At 42.8% G+C, this 17,539-nt stretch overlaps 1 protein-coding gene across 1 annotated transcript; it reads right to left on the bottom strand.

Moving 5' to 3' along the window:
- Positions 1 to 8,255: 8,255 nt before the first annotated feature.
- Positions 8,256 to 17,539, bottom strand: LOC148066335 (odorant receptor 131-2-like). Its single transcript, XM_087808150.1, has 5 exons — positions 16,813 to 17,539; positions 16,619 to 16,704; positions 15,961 to 16,012; positions 8,340 to 8,401; positions 8,256 to 8,288 (listed from the first exon to the last, which is right to left on the bottom strand). The coding sequence occupies exons 1-5, from the start codon at positions 17,537 to 17,539 to the stop codon at positions 8,256 to 8,258; spliced, it is 960 nt and encodes a 319-aa protein (XP_087664276.1).

The raw sequence follows: 17,539 nt of genomic DNA on the forward strand, positions 1-17,539 counted from the left end.
CCTCCACGACCAGAGAGGCGAGGCTTCCCCAGGACAGCGCTCCCTACTGGACAGAGTTCGTTCAGATGAATAAACTCTTCCTCTCTCTGCCAAGTCTCAGTAAGACATAATAAATCCAAATTAACTCTTGTGAAAAGATCATTAAGAATAAAGGATTTATTAGTAATGGAGCGAACATTATGAAGTCCCACATTCAGCACCGATGATGTCACTGACGACGCCGCGTCACTGACAGGCGCGCAGAGCGGGATCTTTTGCAGCGAACAGCGGTCACGTGGGTACCAGCTGTCACTGAAGTTCAACTCGGTTGTAAAAGCCGAATTAAACAGAAGAAATGAAAAAAATCTTACCACCTTTTGTTGAGGTCTGGACAGACGGCAGCGCTGATGTGTCGTCAAACTCTGCTGCGGGAGGAATGTCGATCAAACATCGATGACGTCCGATGACGTCAGAGTTGTTCCGAGCGATCGCGACTGCGCGTCTCATCCTGACCTGAACTCCAGACCGACTCGATTGCTTGTGGAAATCGCCTGGTACCCGAGAGATCAAACGATATTCCACAGAGTCCGAGTCGATGAGAAGCGGAGCCGGAAACATATTCACCGGACGTTGGTAACGGTCGCGGTTATAATCTTCCATCGACTCTCTGATGTTGAAAAGAACATCACGATCATAGATCCGAGATGCTTGAGACATATCTTTAGTGATATGAGCATAATATCTGGACAAATAGTCGTTAAAACGACTGTTTTTGGCAATTATTGCAGGAGCTTACGTTCAAGCAGCCGATCAAAGGCTTATCGGAAGCGGAAAATGCTTCAGGGTCAGTGAATATCCATATGTAGAGTAGAGCCAATTTATAGGCAGCATTGAGTTACTATTCATCGACCATTCAGAACCATTGAAGACTTTCAACGGGCTATACAGTTTAAAACTTCTTATCATCCATCATCCCATTTCTTTAATACATCTATAAAATGTCTCATCATTGTACACATATTCTTTTTGCTGTTTTAAGTTTTGATCAATTTAAGAGCCTCTTTTTCAGTAAAGAACATTATTCACGCTACGATAGTGCTTTAGATCATGAGATTGATTAAACAAATCTTGCTATATAATTCACTAATAAGATGATTTAATTAATTATTTTATAGTTTCCTTTGTACTAGAATTTAAAGGTTGTGCTCTGACTTCAGGTATACTTACCTATAGGTATTTTAAAGTTAATGTTACACCCAGCAACTCCAGGCCTGCTCGAGCTCCTGCTTATAGTCTTCTTGCTTCTGCTTCAAGTCTCCATGCTTCCTGGTCGCTGAATCGTCTGCCATACCTCCTCGTCCGGTGCCTGCATCTTCCTGCTCCAGTCATCCTGTCCTTCTGCACTCCAAGTTAAGTTCCCTAAGTTTTGCCCTGTCCTAGTTTTATTTTGCTTTGTTCTAGTTTTATCATTTAGTACTCCAGTTCCTTTGGGCAGATTGTGTTTTGTTTTGTGCATTAGCTTAGTTGTGTTTTTAGTTTTAGTTTTCTGTTAGCATAAGCATCCTTAGTGCCCCCGCCTGCCTGCTGCTTATTTGTGTTGAATAAATTGATCCACACTGAACTTGTTTCTTGGGTTTTGCTTGCACCTGGGTCTCTCTGATTTTCGGTAACAGTTCATTCTACCAGAATCTAGACGTTCTGAAATTATAAGGCTACAATCATTACAGTAGTAATATATACTGCATGTCCTGTGTTGTGTGAAGGATTTAAGAAGTAGACAGAGGCTTTATTGAACAACTCCCAGAGTTCATTCCTGCTGTGCAGATAACAACACACTGGATCCGGAAGCTGAACTTTGACCTCGCTATTCTCGCGATCCAAACTGTTACCATAACAATGTGAACACGAACATGCTTGCCATCATTTTGGCTTAACTGAGTTAACTAAAGAACTCAAGCCACTAGATATTGGTGTAAAATGGGTGTTCAAAGTTAAAGTGCGAGCTGCATTAGAGTAGTGGATGACAGAAGGTGAACACACTTTCACCAAGACTTTGAAACTTGGATGATGCAGATAAGGAATTTGAGGGATTTGTCGACGCAGAATGAACAATGAAAAAAACGATTGTTTTTTTACGTGTTTTAACTGAACAATTTTGTGTTTTTTTTTTTACGTTACAGCTGAACTGGGTGGAAAGTTATTGTGAACACCAACATTTGATTGACTGACTTATCAAAACACATTTTTTGAACAATGTGTCTTATAATCTGGTTCGCTTTATATGTGAAAAAGGTTTGAAAATGGATTAATTGACAGTGGCCCTTATAATCCAGTGCACTTTATAGTGTCGAAAATATGGTAAATTAATCAACGCTAGAATGTAATCTAGCATATTAAATTGCTTGTGTGAGGGACAGATGATTGCAATTTACACAAATACTGCATACACAAAAACACAACAACAAGCCCTACACACGGTCACCTTGACTGTACCTTGTCTGATTTTTTTTATAAAAAAGCATAAAAATGACCCATTATTTATTCCATTTACTGTGGATAAAATTTACTTTTCTGGTTTTATCGATGCCTTTCTATAATTTTCTGATTTTCCAGTGATAGGTAATAAACCCACCATACCTACCCCTATTTGTGGTTCATTTTTTAACTTGATACTTTTCATGTTTGGTATTTTTGGTTATTCTTTCTTCAAACAACACTCAATAAGGGTTCAGGAACTGAGAACATTCATCATTGAAGCTTGGGATTATCATTTCCCATTCTTGCTTGATATGGTCAGCACTGGGTGACTACATCAAGGTGGTTACTTGGTCTCTCCCGATATTGAGGGTATTTTTTTTTATAGAAAAACTTGATTCTTTGAACTAAAAGTGTTTGTTGAAAATGAAATGACAACCTCTGCCTCACTTGTTGCTGACCCTACATGCATTTATTATTTATTATTAACTATTTCCTTAAGTGCCATTCCTAAGGAAGAGTTGTTCGTTATATCTTTAAATTCAAATTGTCATATTCTCACCACATCATGCCACATACTGTTGTATTTTGCGCTTCATAATTTTGAATCAGCTTGGGCACAGAGAAGGCGACGGTGTGTCTGGATGTAGTTGATATATGACTTTCAGTTGGATTTTCGAGTTTTAACTTGAACTTTTAGATAAGGTGACAAGCTGTTTTGGCTAAGGGAAAATATCCAAATCCACCTAATTGGTCAACCTGTTGACACTCCTCCTGGACACATTCCCACCCAAACAAACCACAGCATGAAACGGGACACTGGCAACTAGAAACTGGTAGAACATGCAGACAACAACAATGACACTTCCGCTTCCGGTAAGCCTTTGATCGGCCTGTTTGAACGTGAGCTCTTGCAATAATCGTTTTAACGACTACTTGTCCGGATATTGTGCTCATATCACTAGAGATATGTCTCAAACATCTCGGATCTATGATCGTGATGCTCTTTTCAACATCAGAGAGTTGTCAGAAAAACTGTTTGCAAAAGTTTTCACAGACAAATTCAGTTCAATAGCAAAATATTCAGACTCACACCAGTAAGAGATTTGTCTTCACTCCGGAGGGACAGCAGAACCAAGACGGATGTCAGATCTCACAGACTGCCAACGAAAGCTCTTTGTCCCCCCTCCTTTATTCAGTTTATCCATAGTAAGATTCATTGTGCAGGTTACATCACAGCATCGGCATCAGCAGTTCAAAACAGTCTTACAGATAACACTCAAGGTTAGGGTGCATACTATAGTCATCTGCTCTTTCTCACCTGCCCCCTCCCGACTCGTCCCCTCTCTTTCACTTGCCCTTGCTGACCCCTGATGGGATACATCTTGTGAGGAGTTTCAAACACATACACATTGTGCTAAGGCAATCAGCGGTTTCAAACACATATGCATTGTGGCAAAACAAACACATTAATATTGTGATAAAGAAGTAAGCAGTTTAAAACACATAAATATTGTAATAAAGCAATATTTCTTTCACAAGAGTCGATGGAGGACTTTACTCGCGACTGTTACCAACGCCACGTTAGCGTGTTTCCTCCATTGCTTCTCATTGACTCGAGTTGGTCTGGAGTACAGGTCAGGATGAGATGCGCAGTCGCGATCGCTCGGAAGAACTCTGACGTCATCGATGTTTGATCGACATTCCTTTCACTGAAAAGTGCAATGACACGTCAGCGCTGCCGTCTGCCCAGACCTCAACGAAAGGTGGTAAGATTTTTTCATTTCCTCTCTTTAATTCGGCTTTTACTACCGAGTTGAACGAGTTGAGTGACAGCCGTCACCCACGTGACCGCTCCTGTTCTCTTCAAAAGATCCCGCTCTGCGCGCCTGTCAGTGACGCGGCGTCATCAGTGACGTCATCGGTGCTGAATGTAGGACTTCTGAATGTTCGTTCCATTACTAATAAATCCTTTATTCTTAATGATCTTTTCACAACAGTTAATTTGGATTTATTATGTCTTTCTGAGACTTGGCAGAGAGAGGAAGAGTTTATTCATCTGAACGAACTCTGTCCAGTAGGGAGCGCTGTCCTGGGGAAGCCTTGCCTCTCTGGTCGTGGGGGAGGTCTTGCTACAGTCTTTAGGGAGAGTTGTTCTTGCAAAGTGATTTAGACACAGGAATTCACTTCTTTTGAGTCTCAGATGATCTTGGTTGGTTCTACAAGACCTTTCTATTGTGTGTCAATCTACCGCCCGCCTGGTCCTGCGGTGGTGTTCTTGAAAGACTTCAGTGACTTCTTATCTTCCATTATTCAAATGGAATCTGTTCTTATTCTTGGAGACTTTAATCTTCATGTTGATGACGTCACATCTTGTTCTGTTAAATAACTTTTAACTTTAACAGAAGCCTTTAATTTTGAGCAACATGTTTCATGAACCCACTCATCAAAAAGGCCACACTTTAGACTTAGTTTTTACTCTTGGCCTGGACATTTCTAATGTATCTGTACACGATGTCCATCTGAGTGATCATTCTCTTGTCCTGTTTAACCTGGACTTCATCCCTGAACCTAAGCCTTTGAAAGTTAGGTCTCAGCGTGTCATCTCAGCCGATACTGCAGACAGTTTTTCTGCTATGTTTGACCCTCTTTCCTTTGATGACTGCCCAAACGTGGACAGTTTGGTTCATTGTTTCACTACTCACTGTGTTGAAATACTGGATCAAGTGGCACCTTTTAAATCGAACTTGAAAATTCAGAAAAAACGGTGCCCTTGGACAAATGAAGATCTCCTGAGTCTGAAGAGACTTTTTCGAAAGACTGAGCGTCTCTGGAAGTCCACTAAACTTGAGGTGCACAGACTTCACCTCAGGGATCTGATGTCTTCTTACAATGAGATGGTAGAAACTGATAGATCTGATTACATCAGAAAACTGGTAGCAGCAAATAAGAAAAACCCCAAAGTGTTGTTTGACACGATTAATTCTCTCGTGTCTCCTGCTCCTCAAATCACGCCTGTCTTCTGTGAAGCTGACAGCAATGCATTGATTTTTCATTGACAAAATTAAATTGATCAAAGAGAAAATCTCTCCCCCTTTGTTTGGAACCCCTACTGTCTCTGAGCCCCTCTCCTCATCTTGGTCTTTCTTCACTGCTGTATTTTTGGGTGATATTTCAGCACTAGTGAACAAGATGAAACCCTCCTCTTGCTCAGACGACGTCCTTCCTTGTAGGCTTTTTATCAAAGTATTTGATGTAATTGGCCCCTGGGTTACCAATATGGTGAACCTCTCCCTTTCCACAGGGGTTTTTCCCAATGCAAGGAAGAGAAGGTGGTGTCTGAGCAGCTGTCTTTGTTCCTGGATCAGAGCGACATCCATGAGAAGTTTCAGTCTGGCTTACGTAAACATCACTATACGGAGACAGATTTACTGAAGGTTTCCAGTGACATCATGATGTCGGCTAACTCGGGTAAATTCACTGTTCTGGTTCTTTTGGATCTGTCCTCAGCCTTTGACACAGTTGATCACCAGATCCTGCTGAAAAAGACTGAGGGATGAAGTGGGACTGTCTGGGTCTGTGTTAGAATGGTTCTCATAATACCTTTCTGGGCGCAGTTTTAGTGTATCTGCCAATCAAATGAGGTCTGAATCGGCAGATCTGTTGTGTGGAGTCCCTCAAGGTTCTGTTCTGGGTCCTTTATTGTTTTTGCTGTACTTGATTCCCCTCGGTAAAATCATTCAGAGATTTCCTGATGTTTCTTATCACATTTTTGCTGATGACATCCAGCTCTACTGCTCTTTTGATCCAACTGAACAGTTTAGTCAATTGTTTGCTAGAAATCAAACAATGGCTGAGTGAAAACACTGCAGCTAAATGTGGACAAAACTGAAACTCTGGTGATTGCTCCTGATGATAAGGTTCCAGGGTTGAGTTAGTACTTGGGTGACTTAGGTCAGTCTGTCAAACTGAGCCTGAGAAACCTGGGTGTTGTATTTGATAAAGACATGTCTCTTTTTCGACACTGCAGAAAACTGACCAGAAACTGTTTCCTTCAACTGAGAATCTCTAAACTTAGGAAAATGTTGTCGGAACATGATCTGGAGCTTGTAATCCATGCGTTTGTGTCTTCTCGCCTGGACTACTGCAACCGTTTATTTTCATGTCTTAACAAAAATGAGCTGTCTCTCCTGCAGTTGATTCAGAACTCTGCAGCGAGAATTCTGAACTGCTCTAGTAGAAGAACTCACATTTCTCCGATCCTTAAAACTCTTCACTGGCTTCCAGTTTCTTTCAGGATCAACTTTAAAATTCTGGTTCTTACTTTCAGAGCTGTTCATGGTCCTCTTTTCATCAATGATCTGATCCAGCCTTACACCCCATGTCGGGCTCTGAGGTCTGTGGATCAGAATCTGCTGATGGTTCCGCGCACACGCTTCCGGACCAGAGGAGGGAAATCCTTCCAGGCTGTTGGTCCTAAGTTTTGGAACGATCTTCCTCTCTCTTTTCGCTTGATGGAGTCTACTGACTCCTTCAAGAAACATCTTAAGACGTTTTTATTTGTTCAGGCTTTTCCTTGATTTTCTGGAACTCCTGTTGTGTTATCAGTTTTATCTTGCCCTTTAAAGTATATACTTTATTGAACATTGTTTTGATTGTTTAAGCGCTTTGTGACCCTGGTCTAGAAAAGCGCTATACAAATAAGAATTACTTAAGACTTTCCTGCAGATGTGAAGGAAAAAAAAAGTACAGTATACTCTGAACTGGTCTGTATTGATGGAAGAGTCCAGTGCCACACACCAAGGTAGTTGTCAACTATCTCCACCTCATCACCTCTGATGGACACTGGACATGGGTTTGTCCTGGACCTCCCAAGGTCCAAGACCAGCAATCCAACAATGGCAGTGCTGCAGCATACTTCTGGAAAAGACTCAGAGTTGTAGCAGAAGTTTGAAGTGTAGATGGTAAAGAGGAAAGGGCCAGTACTGTCCTGAGGTTCTCCTGAACTGCATGATGCCTTCAGCCTGAAGTACTATGATGTCCTTCAGCCTGACCTACTGTGGTTGATCAGTGAGGAAGTCTGAGATTCAGATTCTTGATCATTTTAAAAGCAGCAAATAAGCAGACAAAGTGACGCACCCCTGGGCTTAGAATATATTTAAAAAATATTTTTGGCTGGAGCTGTGATTTTTTAAATGAAAACAGTGTACCTTGGCCCAGAAAAGGTTTGAAAACACTGGTTTGTAATATGGACGGCAGATTATTAAAACTCCAGGTTATCTTTATACCCTTGTACTAAGAATTCATGCCACACTTGATACAGGCTGACGCTATAGGTTACCTGTGAGGCTCTGCCTCTTGCTGGAAAAGATTAATGCACTCACCATTCAGCCGGCAGCAGTATTCCGCCCTTATACAGTATAAGGTCTCACCGACCTAGAAATTGCTGTATTTGAAACTCAGGAAGGCGGACTGCTGTCACACTAATATAACTATGGTTTTATGGATAGTTGGGGTTTCTACTTCATTAGTGCTTTGCCCTCTACAGGATCTCACTTTGACTTACACCCGTCACAGCAGTGGGAAACATTTACTCACAGAAGAGCGCCCCATAAACATGTAAAAGTCGCAAAGCGTTAAGGGTGCCTCTGCACTCAGCACTGCAAGACAGGGACCCTGCAGTCACATCTAGAAAAAGGTTTGGCCAAATCAGAGGCTGAAAAGGATCTGTCAGGATGCTGAAGGAAACCCAAGAGCAGAAAGTGTCTGTTCGTCAAACTTGACAATTTTATTAGGGATCGTCACAGGTAGTCCAGGATAAACAGGTACGATATCTGGAAAACAGGTCAAGGGCACGGACAGGCAAAAAAAACGAGAAAACGTACCAGGGTCAAAGCCGGGAAGGCAAAACAATCTCGAATCGGGAGTCTAAAACGTGATACACGAACTAGACAAACACAGGACAAGTGTGAAGAACCGACAAAGACAGAGGGAGATTGAGCAGTATAAGAAGGCTGCCAGCAATCAGTGGCAGCTGTGGAGCACGAGAACACAAGACAGGTGAAGACAATAACAATCAGCAGGGGGAGGGACGGGAAAGGAAACTCAGACACAGAACGGAGCAGGTTTCAAATTAAAAACAGGAAACACCAAGAAAGACACACGAGACATAACAGGATCAAGCCAGCACATTGTCACACTTGGCTACTTCGCTGCTCCAACTGCAGACTCGTCCGTGCTGCAGATTCCCCCCCAATAAAAGAATTCACAGCTAACATCATGGAAAACCATCTGATGAAAGCATATGCTCTATATGTGACTGTGTATCATATTGTACATCATGAGAGACGGTTGGTCCTGCCCACTGATGAAGCCAGCCTGGATATATCAACCGGAAGTCCGCCACATCTGATATGCTGCTGATGGAAGAGTAATAAAGCAAGCGCTGTAAAGGAAGATCTTGTCGTGCCCCGCACCACAGGGTTGTCCTTGGACGCAGCCAAAGTAGGAAGCCAACCCCTTGTCCAAGCCATTTAGGGAAACGCTTCCATGTTCAATACAAAATTATGATTTTCCTGAAGGGTAGTGCAACCTTTCATTATAGCAGAGTGAGTAAAATACAGTTATTTTGAGGGAGGAGAGGCCTTTTTTAGGGGTGGCATACTGCACCATGCTGGGTGGCGAGTTCATTGATCTTTCTTAGCAAGCGAAAGAGAGCATGAATAAAAAAAATCCTAAATTCCTTGAAATTGAAGGTTGAGAAACAATATTTTTTAAACTGTTGGATTGTTTTCTTACAAAGTGGGGAGTCTGTTGTATATGGTCCTTCTACGCTGAAAAATAACATTCACCTGTTTCCAATTAACTTGTTCACCAGAGGAATGTTCCAAACAATGGTTATTTTAGCATTCATCAACTTTGACAGTCTTTTGCTGTCCTTGTGTAACGGTTTAGCTAGCAAGGTGACCCAGAAGCGGATGATAATAGAGGTTCACAAAACACAATGTAAAACACAAAACCTCCCCAAGATGGCATCAGTTCAGAGTCCAATGCTGTGTCTCAAATCGCATTCTAGCGTACTAAAAGTTAGTATTTTTAGTGCGTTAGTGCGTCTCAATTCTTAGTATGCGAAATTTAGTGCGGCATGCACACTTAATTGGCGTACTAACATGCCCACAAAACTGAGCATGGTTCGATGGACACTAACCACACTAAACAGCCGCCATCTTGGTGACATTTTAAACAGAAGTTACGTCATATATAAATGCATATATATGCATATACTTACAGGTGCACTTTCCGCAGCAGTAGAAGGATAAACACGTCTTTGGTGCTGATACCAGAGTAAATATCTCGCGATTATTTCGATTCTCATATTTTTTCTTTACTTCTTTTTCCAAACTTGCAAAACGTGCTGCCAGCAGGTGTCGGCGATAGCGTTCAAACAGCTGATAACATCATTAAATAGAAGTAGAAGAAGAAGCTGTCATGTGATTTCCGGTTAGTGTGTAGCAGCAGTGTTTGATTTGAGACATACTATCTGTGGAGAATTTGCATACTAGTTAGTACGTACACTAAACTGATGCATACTAACTTCTAGTATACTAAGAGTAGTATGCGATTTGAGACACAGCACAGATCTCAGTCTTTACGAATCCACTCAAAAACCAAAAGTCCAAGAAAACCAAGGGCGAGTGTGGTTGCAAGGCATGAGATCTACTACAAAAAACACAAAAGGGCAAAATTTTAATCCAGTACTCACCAAAGGAACACAAAGAGCTGAAAGGAAAAAAACAGAGGTTGTGGTCCAAGATGCAAAGTCGGTTCACTATAAAAACAACTGAGAGGTTTACTGATGGTCCAGAGAAAGCGTGCTGATAGTCCACAGCTGTGGATCTCAAGTATGTCCAGCTGCAGAGGCAGAGGATTCAGACCCGTCGATACAGACAGGAAGTAGGTTTAGACAAGCGTTCGGGGTGTGGCCAATCCCGGAAGTGGCCTCAGACTAACTACGCCTTTTTTTTAAATTTCGTTAAAGACTTATCGAAGACGAAGATGGAGGGATTTGTACAAGACACAATAATAATAAAAACTGTGACAACCATGACGGAAAACATGGTAAAATAAACAAATGCCATTTTTTAAAATTTCTTTTAAATGTTTACTGTTATTTCATGTCATAACAATTTCACGTAGTTAAATGACAAGTTCTACGTTTTTTAAAATGTTAACTGTCATTTTATGTTAGTGTTTTAACGTAGTTAAATGACTATTTTTGTGTTTTTTAAAATGTTTATTGTCATTTCATGTCAGAGTTTTCACGTAGTTAAATTACTATTTTTACGTTTTTTTTTAATGTTTATTGTCATTTTATATAAGAGTTTTTACGTAGTTTCAGCAATGCTTCTGTTAACTTGTTTTTCTAGATATATAACCTCAGCCAAATGTAGGTTTACAACATTGTTTTTGTTTATTAATTAGTAAGTAAGTGAGTTATTATTATTTGTGAAGCAATTAAGGTTCAAGCAATATATATACAGTATATACTGTAAATATATATACCATTATATATACACACACCAAATAAGCTTCGACGAAAAGTTAGTAATTATTATTATAAGTTCACTGTGTGTGACCCTGGTCTAGAAAGGCTCTCTACAAGTACTAATTACATACTTACTTACTGTTGTATGTTGTTTTTTTTAATTTTCCTAATTCTAAACATTGTATGTGTTAACTATCTTTAAATCCCTTCAGTTACACATCTCAATACAGATGAACAGCCAAATGACCATTGAAAAATACAACAAGTGTTTATTCTATCACTGCCCTTTTTGAGAGGTCACCAAATTCAGACCAGCACGGATGGACAAAATTGAACAGCACATACAAAGCCACTTCAGAAAGGCAATCATCATGGAGGTGTGTAAGTAAGTAAGTAAGTAATATTTATTTATATAGCGCTTTTCGAGACCAGGGTCACAAAGCGCTTTAACAATCAAAACAATACTCAAAACAGTACATACTTCAAAGATCAAGACAACACCGAGAACAACACAGGAGTTCGAGAAATTCAAGGAAAAGCCTGAACAAATAGAAACGTCTTAAGATGTTTCTTAAAGGAGTCAGTAGACTCCATCAAGCGCAAAGAGAGAGGAAGATTGTTCCAAAGCTTAGGAGCAACAGCCTGAAAAGATTTCTCTCCTCTGGTCCTGAGCCGTGTGCGTGGAACCATAAGTAGATTCTGATCCACAGACCTCAGAGACCGAGCTGGGGTGTAAGGCTGGATCAGATCAGTGATGTAAGGAGGAGCCTGACCATGAATAGCTCTGAAAAATGTATTCAGTATTAACACTCTTTGTCTGGTGTGCATCACATCCAAAGTATGTCCTGGCAGCTGATGCGAAACAAGGTTTGGCAAAAAAAAGTGTGGTAAAGCTCACATTATCAATTTATCTTTCTTTTGTTTAATATATATATATTTTTAATATATTTATGTAGCACACTCCACAACACATTGGTGGGCTTTACTGTGGAGTCTTCATGCAGATGGTGAGATAGTTTTAAGCATTTCAAATTCGAGTTCTACTTAACACGTTTATCATTTAACTTGTTTCCAATTTATCTTTTTTATTGTTTTTTTTTAGTACTCCTTGCGGCACCGTACAGCTTCACAGCAGTATGTGCAAATGAAAATATTAACCTCTGTTGTTTTTTTTAAACAAACATTGAGTTCTTCCATTACATATTTGTCTTCCACTCTGACCTTCCAACAATAATGAAATGGTGGACCCTGGTTCTGAGGGAGAACTTTGGGGACTTCCATAAAAGACAAGTCCTACAATATTGAATTACTGTGTGAAGAACCCCTGAGTTATCTATCAGCCCTCTAACGGCTTCGCTATTGGTTAACCCCGAGGCACCGCCTCGTCTCTGAGAAAGCTTAATGAACTCGCCACCCAGCAGGGGGCAGTCCACTTCCTATAAAGGCGGGAAGCACCCGCCGCACTTTCTCCAACTGAAAACTCAGCGAGAAGGGCGGCCGCTGGGCGACGAGGTTAGAGGGCTTCGCACCAACTCGTAGAACCTGAGGTTATGATAGATAACTCAGGGGTTCTACGTCATTGGTGCTCCGCCCTCTAACGGCTTCGCTATTGGTTTAACCCAAAGGCGAAGCCTGACGGGATAAATGTACCCCAGGCTGGACGTCGCTCCTGGAGCAGCATCGCTAGGGCCCCGCCGGCCCAGGATCCAAATCCACTGGAGCCGTGGGCCCTGAGGGGGGCACAGCAGCGCTCAAAACCGTATGAGCTACTGATCCCGCCGTTACGTCGAGGAGATAGGCCTTAGCAAAGGTAGACGTGGACGCCCAAGAGGCAGCTGAGCAGATATCCTCTGCTGCCACACCCCGCAAAAGAGCCACTGAGGCTGCCACGCCACGGGTGGAATGTGCCCTCAGACCGCTAGGAGCGGATCCACCCGCTGCTCGGTAGGCCCGGATAATGGCCGATCTCACCCAATGAGAGAACCTCTGGGAGGAGACCGCCTCTCCCCGCCGGCATCTACCGTGGCAGACAAAGAGGGCATCAGAGCGCCTAAACACGGCCACCCGCCGCAAGTAACAGGCCAACGCCCTCACTGGACACAACAGGTGGAGACGTTCCTGACCCGGGTCCGAGTGGGGCGGCGGGTGAAAGGCCCGCAGCGTGAAGGTCGTCGCCCGGAACAAGGAACTCAGAATCTTTGGGCGGAACGCTGGGTTAGGACGCAAAGACACTGAAGACTCCTCGACGCCAAAGGAAAGACACTCAGGGCTAATGGAGAGGGCACAAAGCTCACTTGCTCTCTTCGTGGTTGTTAGTGCCAGAAGGAGCGATACCTTGAAAGACAAGATATCCAGTGGGACTTGGTCAAGAGGCTCGAAGGTCGGGCCTGTGAGAGAGTCCAGTACCAACTGGAGATCCTACTGAGGGCTGGAAGGCCTTGCAGGAGGTCGAAGCCTGCAAGCACCCCGCAGGAAACGTGCCACCAAGGGGTGGGCGCGAACCGAAGCACCCTCAAATGGCTGATGTGAACACTCTCAGTGTCGCCACAGTCCGCCCGTTATCCAGCAAATGTTGCAGGAAAGACAGGATAGCGGAGACCAAACAAGAGCTGGGGTCCAAGGACCTGTCTGAACACCAGCGGGAGAAAATCCCCCACTTTGAGGCATAAAGCCTGTGTGTTGACGGGGCCTGGGCGTTCTCCAGCGTGTGGAGAACGTCCAGGTCCAAAGTCCCGATCAGCTCGTCCCGTGCAGGAGCCACACCTTGAGAGGCCGGCCCAGCACCGGGGGCGCTGTCAGAGTCCCCCCTGCCTGACACAGGGCAGCGGGGCCCCAAGGGATGGCCCACGGGGCCCCGACCGCCATGCGCACCAGCGCAGAGTCTGGTGCTACTAGTATTAACCTCAGCCCCCCCCGCCTCGCCCTCCGAATCAAGGGGAGAAGGAGCCGCGGAGGAGGGAAGGCGAACAGTAGACCGACCGGCCACCTCGAATGGGCTAAAGCGTCCACGCCTAGTGGGGGGCAATCCGAAGCCCTGAGGGAGAACCAAAGAGGGCATTTGAAGTTCTCCTTGCTGGCGAAGAGGTCTGCAACCGGGTGACCGAACCGAGACCAGATCTCTCTCGCCACTGCCTCGGACAGACCCCATTCGTCCTGGACGGCCCCCCTCGACAGTCTGTCCGCTACTGCATTCAGCTCGCCCGGTACGTGCTGAGCTCTGAGCGAAAGCAGGTGACAGTCTGCCCACAGCCAAATCTTCTTTGCCACACTCAGAAGGGCTGGGGATCTGACTCCACATTGGCGATTTACATACGCCACGGCGGTGGAGCTGTACAGGAGAGCCATGTTGGACCGGCCCGGTTCCCCCGACCGCTTCGACGTCCCCCGGCTCGGAACCGAACAGGGTGCTCGGATCCGCCTCATAACACCGCCGGTCGTCCTCCTCATCGTAGTCGGCCCACGACCTGACTGGAGGACGCGGCGTGCGCCGACGGGCCTCGTATGCTCCCCGTCTCTTACGGACCTCCTCGGGAAGCATACGGCAGGCCCTAGACAGACGAAGCAGAGAACATGCGTGTCCCCCCTCCCCAGGGGGGTGTCACAGGTCAAGCACAAAGACATATCTACGTCAACGTTCATGCTCACGTCCGTCATGCTGTATCCAGGAGCTTTCTCGCTGAGTTGAAAATGGAGAAAGTGCGGCGGGTGCTTCCCGCCTTTATAGGAAGTGGACTGCCCCCTGCTGGGTGGCGAGTTCATTAAGCTTTCTCAGAGACGAGGCGGTGCCTCGGGGTAAACCAATAGCGAAGCCGTTAGAGGGCGGAGCACCAATGACGTAGAACCCACGTCTAATCAATTCATTGCAGGACAGAAAACCATGATGACAGAGAGATTAGTTTTATATTTCATAGTTTGGGTTATGTTTGTTTGTTCCTTTTTGTTGTTTGGATGTTTTATGTAAATAAAGTGTTATGAACAGTGCCACTGTGTCTTTCAATAATGTCATTAATATATAAGGTAAGGTAAGGTAAGGTAAAACTTTATTGATTGAAAATTGTTTTTTTCTAATAGTCACAGAAAATACAGCAATTTTTCAAAAAAAAAAAAATCAAAATAAAATAAGAACAAGAACATAAAGAGAAAGAACAAGATGACAAAATCCAAGTCTAAAGATAAAGACAAAGAACATAGATCAAACATAGATGTGTCGTTAACATCTAAATGAATCTTCACAGCAATGCAAAAATGAGTACATCAGATGATAACTCCTGTTGAAAGTGTCTCATATTTAAGCACTATATTGGTTTTATTCAGATACAAAGAATGACACTGACAAGATATTGTGTACAGTTTTCCAGTGACCGTTTGGTAAACTGTTCAGGATTTTACACCAATAACACACTAATTTATGTTTGATTTTGAGACAATATGCAAAAACCTTTATCTTAAAACATTGAGGGATTCTCTATAATGGTAAAAATAAACAAGTGAGTTAATAGTTCATAGCAATACAATAAGTACTTGTTTATGGTAACCCTTGCTGAGGACATAAACAACGAAAACAAACAAAAATGGAACGTGTCACACCTGTATATGTGCCTGTCATGCGCGGTATAGTTTTCAAAAGATGTTATTTTTTATTTAAGTCACATTACGTAGCAGGTATCATTAGATAATCTATTATATTCCAGAAGTACCTTTAAAGCGCTGTTTACTAACTAGTTGTGGTGTTTCTAATTATAAATAAACTAAATACGTGTTGAAGGTTCAACTAACTCCCCGTTTAATTCAACTTAATCACGCTTTGTTGTTCGATATGAAAATCATGTTTATCATTTGAATATGTTACAGATTGGTTTAAAAAACATGCTCGCAAACAGGTATTTAAAAATGTCGCTGTTTAACAAAATCACTCGTCTGAAACAACTTCCTGTCCGGATTTACGTTCCGTCTGAAATTACCGGCTGCAGATGGACCCTCCTCTTGGATCTTGCCAAGCACCGCTTTCACAAACTGACAAGAGAGCAACAAAAGCACAGGAAATCCAGGGAAAAGACTTAGCCCACAAAATAAAAGCCCCAGGAAGGGGAATGGGACACCCTGTCCCAACTTTTGAAAAATAAACATCTTTGTGGTATATTTCATTTAATATAAGTTGAGGGTGTGGAATCAGTGTATTCGGATTCTGTTTACAGTTTACAAAACGTCCTAACTTCATTGGCATTAGGATTTGGAAGTCTGTATAATCATCCTTAAAGAAAAAAAAATCTCGGAGCTTGGCAGAGAAGACCTTATGTCTACTCATGATGAACCAGTATCTTTTAAAAAATATCATTAACTCTAACAACAGGATCACACAAAACCCGTTTTCTGCCTTTATGTCTCTAAAATTTCATCCGCTTTTATTATTTGATCCTGATTTTGAAGTGTCAAGCTTTATCCTTATTTAGTGTCTTGAGCTAGGCACTGCTGGACATCAACATGGATCTGCCCTTTTATGGTGTCTGAATGTGAAATAAAGCTTTTGCTGTTTTAAAAATGTCAGACACAAACAAATAGGACATCAGAGTCAGAGTCCAGGACAGGAGAAGTTAATTAATGAGAGATCTTGGTCTTTACAGCTGGTTTGAGTCCACAGCAGAGGTAAGTCAAGAGGATGGGTCTAAGGTTCTGATCTCTGAGACCATAGATAAGAGGACTAAAACCTCTAGGTAGAAGAAAAAACAATGCATACATAACATTCATCATACGCACAAAACTGATCCAACTCAATACTTGAAACAGGAGAAGAGACACAGGCATAAATATGGTGGAGGACAGACCCAGGGCAAGCTGAATCATGTGCAACAGCAGAGTATTCTGAACCTTCCTCACTGACTTTTTGTTTGTTGAGGCTGACTTGGCTGCAAATAAAACTGCTATGAAACTAAAAATGACTATAAAAGCTGCCATTGAAAACACAGAAATGTTATACACTCGATCATACTCGGCAGCAACTGGATTTAACATCATGATAAATGTGTCACAAACTCTTTTCATCTGCAGACTCTCTAACTTTTCAAATGGAAACTGACACATCAGCCCAACACGAATCATAACATTCACAAAAGAGAAAGTCCACACTAGAACGATGGCCACTGCTGTGGATCTCATGGTGACGATGGTGGAGTGTCTGAGTGGAAAACACACAGCCACATATCTCTCCAGAGACATCACTGCCAGGGTGAGAGCAAAAATGTTTTCTGTGAGCATAGCATAGAGGACGAGTAATCCACACACAGGATATGACAAGAAAACTCTGCTGTTAGCCAAGATGTACGTGACCTGAGCGATTATCATGTAGAGATTGTCTGCAATCAGAAGGTTACTCAGAAGAATGTAACGTGATGTCTCTCTAAACACTGGTTTACTCCTCAGAGTGTACAAAATGATGACATTAATAGCTAACAACACAATACACGGCAGACCAGTGAACACAGAGACCATGATACGCTCTGACTGTCCCTGATACTGCACAGCCACACTGCTGTTATACACCAT

The sequence above is a fragment of the Callionymus lyra genome, chromosome 14, assembly GCF_982586985.1.
Source record: "Callionymus lyra chromosome 14, fCalLyr1.hap1.1, whole genome shotgun sequence".
NCBI classification, from domain to species: Eukaryota; Metazoa; Chordata; class Actinopteri; order Syngnathiformes; family Callionymidae; genus Callionymus; species Callionymus lyra.

Excerpts from the sequence above, each read along its gene's own strand:
- LOC148066335 (XM_087808150.1), bottom strand. The coding sequence starts at position 17,539 with ATGGTGTATAACAGCAGTGTGGCTGTGCAGTATCAGGGACAGTCAGAG. Across the intron at positions 16,013-16,618 it reads GCTGTGGACTCAAACCAGCT|TTTGTGAAAGCGGTGCTTGG; the intron begins GTAAAGACCAAG and ends CTCTCTTGTCAG. Across the intron at positions 8,289-8,339 it reads CCTTCCCGGCTTTGACCCTG|ATATCGTACCTGTTTATCCT; the intron begins GTACGTTTTCTC and ends CCTGTTTTCCAG.